Below are 6,488 nucleotides of genomic sequence, written 5' to 3'. Positions count from 1 at the left end.
TGTTATTGAAAAGGTCGTAAAAAAATATATAACCCGTCGAGACCCGCAGATACCCCGTGTTAACACGTCCTTTCCTCACGCGCTTCTCACGTGCGGCTCTCGGCTCCTCAGCGAGGGGGGAAGGAGATATACGGGTGCCATTTTGTGCCTGTCGCCGTGTATAGTCATTCATTAGCTACACACTCCACACACATCTGGCTCCAGACTAGAGCCGCGTCAGAAAAGGTCAGCCGCTCAGTCACCATCATCAAGGGGGGCTTCTGGGTACTCAGCCACTGTTGACTTGCGGCTGTGGTGATGATGAAGAGGTAACGGTTCTCATGGCGATGTGGAGCTGGTGGAGCTACACGCTGTGCGGGGCGGGGAGGGATGGGGGTGGGGGGGGGGGTGGGGTACTGGTGTGGGTGGGGGGAGGGGGGGGGGGTGGATGGGCAGACGAGAGCAGAGGGCACCGGACGAGGGGCAGAGCTACTCCTAACACGAGCCGGCGTGCCGACACTTCAACTTGACACCCCCCGAATAGAATGTCACCGTCCTACAAAAACAATGTAAAATGTAATTCATTAGGAAATGTAATCAGTCATTGAAACTGATGATTGAAATGGATTGCAACCAATTGATTTTGAAGATGATTGGCCCCTAGTTATTGTCAAGTTCGAGCATCAGCATGCTGCGTTTGTGTGTGTGTGTGTGAGAGAGAGTGTGAGAAAGAGTGAGAGAGTGTGAGAGAGAGTGATAGATAGAGAGGAGAGTGAGAGAGAGTGTGAGAGAGTGAGAGAGTGTGAGAGAGTTCGAGAGAGTTCAAGAGATGTGTGAGAGAGAGTGAGAGAGAGAGAGAGAGAGAGAGAGAGAGAGAGAGATGAGAGAGAGAGAGAGAGAGAGAGAGAGAGAGATACACCACCAGGAGAAACGCTCACAGGCTCTCCGGCGGCCCTCCGCTCTCTGCATGGCATGGGCGTTGCATGCGCTTGGCTCTGAAAGTCAGTCCCGTAATGTCTGCACAAAGAAGACACCGTGTGGAGGTGATGGATTCCCGCTGGTTGGTTGGTATGGAAACGGACGCCCCTCGTCGTACAGTAACCCCCGCCGACATTAGAGCCGTCGCGGGGCGGCGGATCCCGAACGAGACTGCCGTCTCTCATCAGTCACGATTAGGGAGCGCTAACGCCCCGCGTAATGGAATGGGACACATCGGCTTTGTGTAATAAGCGGTGAATTATGCGAAATGGTATCCCGCGCACCGCTTGATTAACATAACCTATTCTCTCTGTTCTATTAAGATAATTCGATTTAGCATGTTTTTAAACAACAATTAACTTGTATTACAGCTACACAATTTCTAAATTGAGGCGTAAATTAATAGTTTGAAGGTCCATATGTGAAAATATCAGTCTCTATAAGTGCTTGTGCACATGATGTGGGTCTTTGATGGGCCTACTGACACTCAAACTGTGAAATAAAACGCTTAAACCCGGTCAGATTTTGACAACCCGGCCCGTATTCAGAGACTGTGCCTTTAACTGTGCCTTGGACTGTGTGTCCAAAATGGCGGCTTGCTCGTAAACGTTCTCATTTCTACCTAAAGTTTAACCTAAAATATGTTTCAGAACAGCCCGTCGAGAACGGGACTGAAACAGAGAGGTATAGAGGCTGCTAGAATGAGAACAGGACTGAAACAGAGGGGTATAGAGGCTGCTAGAATGAGAACAGGACTGAAACAGAGGTATAGAGGCTGCTAGAATGAGAACAGGACTGAAACAGAGAGGTATAGAGGCTGCTAGAATGAGAACAGGACTGAAACAGAGGGGTATAGAGGCTGCTAGAATGAGAACAGGACTGAAACAGAGGGGTATAGAGGCTGCTAGAATGAGAACAGTACTGAAACAGAGAGGTATAGAGGCTGCTAGAATGAGAACAGGACTGAAACAGAGGGGTATAGAGGCTGCTAGAATGAGAACAGGACTGAAACAGAGGGGTATAGAGGCTTCTAGAATGAGAACAGGACTGAAACAGAGGGGTATAGAGGCTGCTAGAATGAGAACAGGACTGAAACAGAGAGGTATAGAGGCTACTAGAATGAGAACAGGACTGAAACAGAGGGGTATAGAGGCTACTAGAATGAGAACAGGACTGAAACAGAGAGGTATAGAGGCTTCTAGAATGAGAACAGGACTGAAACAGAGGGGTATAGAGGCTGCTAGAATGAGAGCAGGACTGAAACAAGGGTATAGAGGCTGCTAGAATGAGAGCAGGACTGAAACAAGGGTATAGAGGATGCTAGAATGCATAATCTGAATGGGGGTGGGGGGGTGGGGGGGGTTGAGCAAAAAACTAAAAAACGTCAAAGACATGTTTAGGGGATCTCAAAGACCTATTTGACTCATTGAGAAGGACAAAAATATGGGACCTAATAATGTTTTGCTACTGAGACGCGTCCTCATACGAATCCTTGCTTAGTGCGGTAACAGTGTTGCGTACACCAGCTGAACCCAGGTCAGTTCCAGAGGCCTCAGAAACCCCTCTGTGAAGCTTAGTGCGGTAACAGTGTTGCGTACGCCAGCTGAACCCAGGTCAGTTCTCGAGGCCTCGGACGCCCCTCTGTGAGGCTCTTCAGAGACGCGGCGAGAGGATTACACCCTCAGATAGATCCGAGCCGCGCCGAAAGCGCTTCATCATCCCCGGCGTGGGAGGGATGGCGGCCCAGATATTTCATCCTGAAGGACCCGGGACAACCTTAAACCTCCTCTTTGACGCTACACGTCGGCACCTGATTTGTCACCGCGGAAACAGCGATTGTGTCCAACCGCTGTGAATTATGGGTAATGAGGTGTAACATGTCCCCTGGAGATGGGCTGGCCCACCGCTCTCCACCACGCCCCGCTCACACACACACACACACACACACACACACACACACACACGCTCACACACACACACACGCACACACACACACACACACACACACACACACACACACGCACACACACGCTCACACACACAGACACACAAACTGCCAAATTGGAATGAATGATGACGGCCGCGTGTGTATTGCGTCGCATCGCAATGGACGCCCCCCGCCATCCCATAATTCTCTCGCGGGCCGGGCCTGAGTGTAGCGAGGGTGAAGTGTCACCCGGGTTCCTTTATAAAAAAGGATGATGTCTGTGAAGCGCGCCGTCCGACTCATCCGCCGATCCCAGCTGAAACCGCAGTATACAGATTAGAATTCACACAGGACACTGTGGTCGTGCAAATACAGTGTGACGGCGCCATGTGTAGACGCCGGCTTTCATATGAGACGACATTATTCCTTTATTGATCCAAGCAGCATGGGGGAGGGGGGGGGGGGGGGAGGTAGAGGTCTGGGTAATAATAGTAGAGAGACATAAATAAAGGCAATACAATTGTATCTGAATATAAAAATATGAGAAGAAATAAACCGTGTAAACAATATAATTAACTCTGAATATAAAAATATGGGGACAAATAAATAGTGAAAACAATATAATTAACTCTGGATATAAAAATATGAGGACAAATAAACAGTATACCGTCTTCTTTATACTGTGCGCATACTTGCATTGGTTCCCCCCTGATGTCGTGTCTGGTGGTGCTAGACTCAACCTCCCGTCCTTTCTTTCCTCCCGTAGCTCTCGTACGTGGACTCTGAGGGAAACCCCATCGGCGTGGTGCAGATGACCTTCCTGCGGTTGCTCAGCGCGGCGGCCAGACAGAACGTGACCTACAACTGCTACCAGTCGACGGCCTGGCACAACCAGGACCAGGACAACTACGACAAGGCCATCCGTTTCCTGGGCTCCAACGATGAGGAGATGTCATACGACAACAACCCTTACATCAGAGCACTGGTCGACGGCTGCGCGGTGAGTGTGTGTGTGTGTGTGTGTGTTTGAGCATGTCTGTGTGTGTGTGTGTGTGTGTGTGTGTGTGTGTGTGTGTGTGTGTGTGTGTGTGTGTGTGTGTCTGTGTGTGTGTGTGTGTGTGTGTGTGTGTGTGTGTGTGTGTGTGTGTGTGTGTGTGTATAAGATAAGATATTCCTTTATTGATCCCCTTGGGGAGATTCAGGAATGTGTGTGTGGGTGTGTGTGTGTGTGCATTTGAGCATGTCTGTGTGTGTGTGTGTGCGGGTGTGTGCATGCGTGTGTGTGTGTGTGTGTGTGTGTGTGGCAGCCACTATGTGTGTGTATAAGATAAAGATAAGATAAGATATTCCTTTATTGATCCCCTTGGGGACATTCAGGAATGTGTGTGTGTGTGTGTGCGTGTGTGTGTGTGTGTGTGTGTGTGTGTGTGTGTGTGTGTGTGTGTGTGTGTGTGTGTGTGTGTGTGTGTGTGTGTGTGTGTGTGTGTGTGTGTGTGTGTGTGTGTGTGTGTGTGTGTGTGTGTGTGTGTGTGTGTGTGTGTGTGTATTGGCAGACACTTGACAGGAAAGGACATGTTTCTAAGTCTTTTTAGTGGTTTGATCAATGAAAGAACTGTGCAACTGTTACATGCTCCAGTCAGGGGAGCTGAGACATTAACATTTACATTTAGTCATTTAGCTGACACTTACAAGTTCTGTACAACAGGTCAGTAGGAAGGGTACAACTCTTTCAGCTGAGTAATAATGTTCGTCAAACAGTGTTGAACTTGAGTGCTACAGTCTTGGGTGAATAGTAATAAAGACATATTCTTAGCATAGTAGGTAGTAATGTAGGTGAGGTCGATTATTTAGTGGCAAGTGCATGATAGTAAAGGTTATTATTAGGGATGTCCGATATTATTGGCCTACCGATATTATCGGCCGATATTGGCATTAAAATGTGATATCGGAAAATATCGGTATCGGTTTAAAAAAAAATCAAATTATTTTTATTTTTTTACATTTCTATAACCTTTATTTACCCAGGCAAGCAAGTAAGAACAAATTCAGATTTTATTTATTGTCAAAAGTATGCATAATGTTGTGTTAATTCCACAACAAGGGGGGGGGGGAACCCTGCATATATCGGTATCGGTTGATATCGGTATCGGAAATTAAGAGTTGGACAATATCGGTATATCGGTATTGGTAAAAAAGCCAATATCGAGCATCTTTATTATTATTATTATTTGTATTAATTTCAGATATTGATTACAGAAGTGTGTTTTTAGTTTGTGGTGTGTTAAATTGGGCGGGTTCCGGCGGTCCTGAGTGGTGGGACGTTTGTTCGATCATTGTGGCGCGAGGAGCGAGAATATCCGGCTTCTCTTTGATGAAACCCCGATGATGAAACCCGGCCAAAAAAACACATATAACAATATCAAACAATAATAATAATAAAATATAATAATGCCACTGACCATTCACATTCGAACCGGTACCAGATAACAGTACCAGTTCCTGGAATTCGGTATCGGTACCCAACAGTGCCTTTATTCGGTACCTAACTCTCTCTGTAATAACAACCATTTTTATTTCAGTCCAAACTTCTCAATTTCAACATTGTTATTAAGCATGATCATGTATTATGTTTTAAAATGTTTAAATATCAACATTATCTCGCCATCCTCTGTAAATATTATCACACTCCTCTGACCTTGTCTGGTCTTTCCATAGACCCAAGAGATGGAACAGTAATCTATATATTCATGGAAAAGGCTCTTAGTCTAGTATTATTAAGGTACCGAAATGTGGTACCGATTGATCTAGCGGCCAATTGATCCGTGAATCGGTACTCTGTAGTACCGATGTAATTCTGAGTGCTGAGTTCGGTGCCCTTACTGGCCCTTAGCTGCCGATGTACCCCTCATGCTGACTTGTCAGCTAAATGACCAAAAAAAACTAAAACACTAACCTTCTTACTGTCTTATACTATCATGCACTCCTCCTACTATACTAATATGTAGGGATGCTCGATATTGGCTTTTTTACCGATACCGATATACCGATATTGTCCAACACTTAATTTCCGATACCGATATCAACCGATACCGATATATGCAGGGTTTCCCCTCCAAAAAACAGAATAATTTCAGGTAACTAACATTACATATCTCTTGTCGTGTAATTAACACAACATTATGCATACTTTGACAATAAATAAAATAATAATTTGTTCTTACTTGCATGCCTGGGTAAATAAAGGTTAAATAAATGTTAAAAAAAAAAAAAAAAAATCCGATATCACATTTTTATGCCAATATCGGCCGATAATATCGGACATCCCTACTAATATGTCTTTACTACTATGCACTCAACACTGCAACAACCAAGTTTCAGCACTGTGTGATGATCATTGTTAATCAGCTGTAAGAGTTGTACCGAATTCCTGCTGACTTGTCGTACAGAACTTGTAAGTCGCTTTGGATAAAAGCGCTCAGCTAAACGACTAAATGGAAATGGAAATGTAACAAGTTCCTTTTTCCCCAAATAGAAACTCATCTAATACTGTGTATTTTCTTTCCCCCATCTGTCTCTCTCCCCCTCTATCTATCTCTCTCTCTTT

General features: G+C 45.6%; 1 protein-coding gene across 1 annotated transcript in view; it reads left to right on the top strand.

Annotated features, from left to right (window-relative positions):
• col5a1 (procollagen, type V, alpha 1) overlaps positions 1-6,488 on the top strand; it is an 89,550-nt gene that overhangs the window by 79,954 nt on the left and 3,108 nt on the right. The window contains 1 exon segment of the mRNA XM_084325180.1: positions 3,651-3,884. Within this exon segment, the coding sequence (XP_084181306.1) occupies positions 3,651-3,884 (234 nt within the window).

The sequence above is a fragment of the Notolepis coatsorum genome, assembly GCF_963971535.1.
Source record: "Notolepis coatsorum genome assembly, chromosome: 11".
Classification (NCBI taxonomy): domain Eukaryota; kingdom Metazoa; phylum Chordata; class Actinopteri; order Aulopiformes; family Paralepididae; genus Notolepis; species Notolepis coatsorum.
Note: the sequence above shows the minus strand (reverse complement) of the source record. Positions and strands in the feature narration are given on the sequence as shown.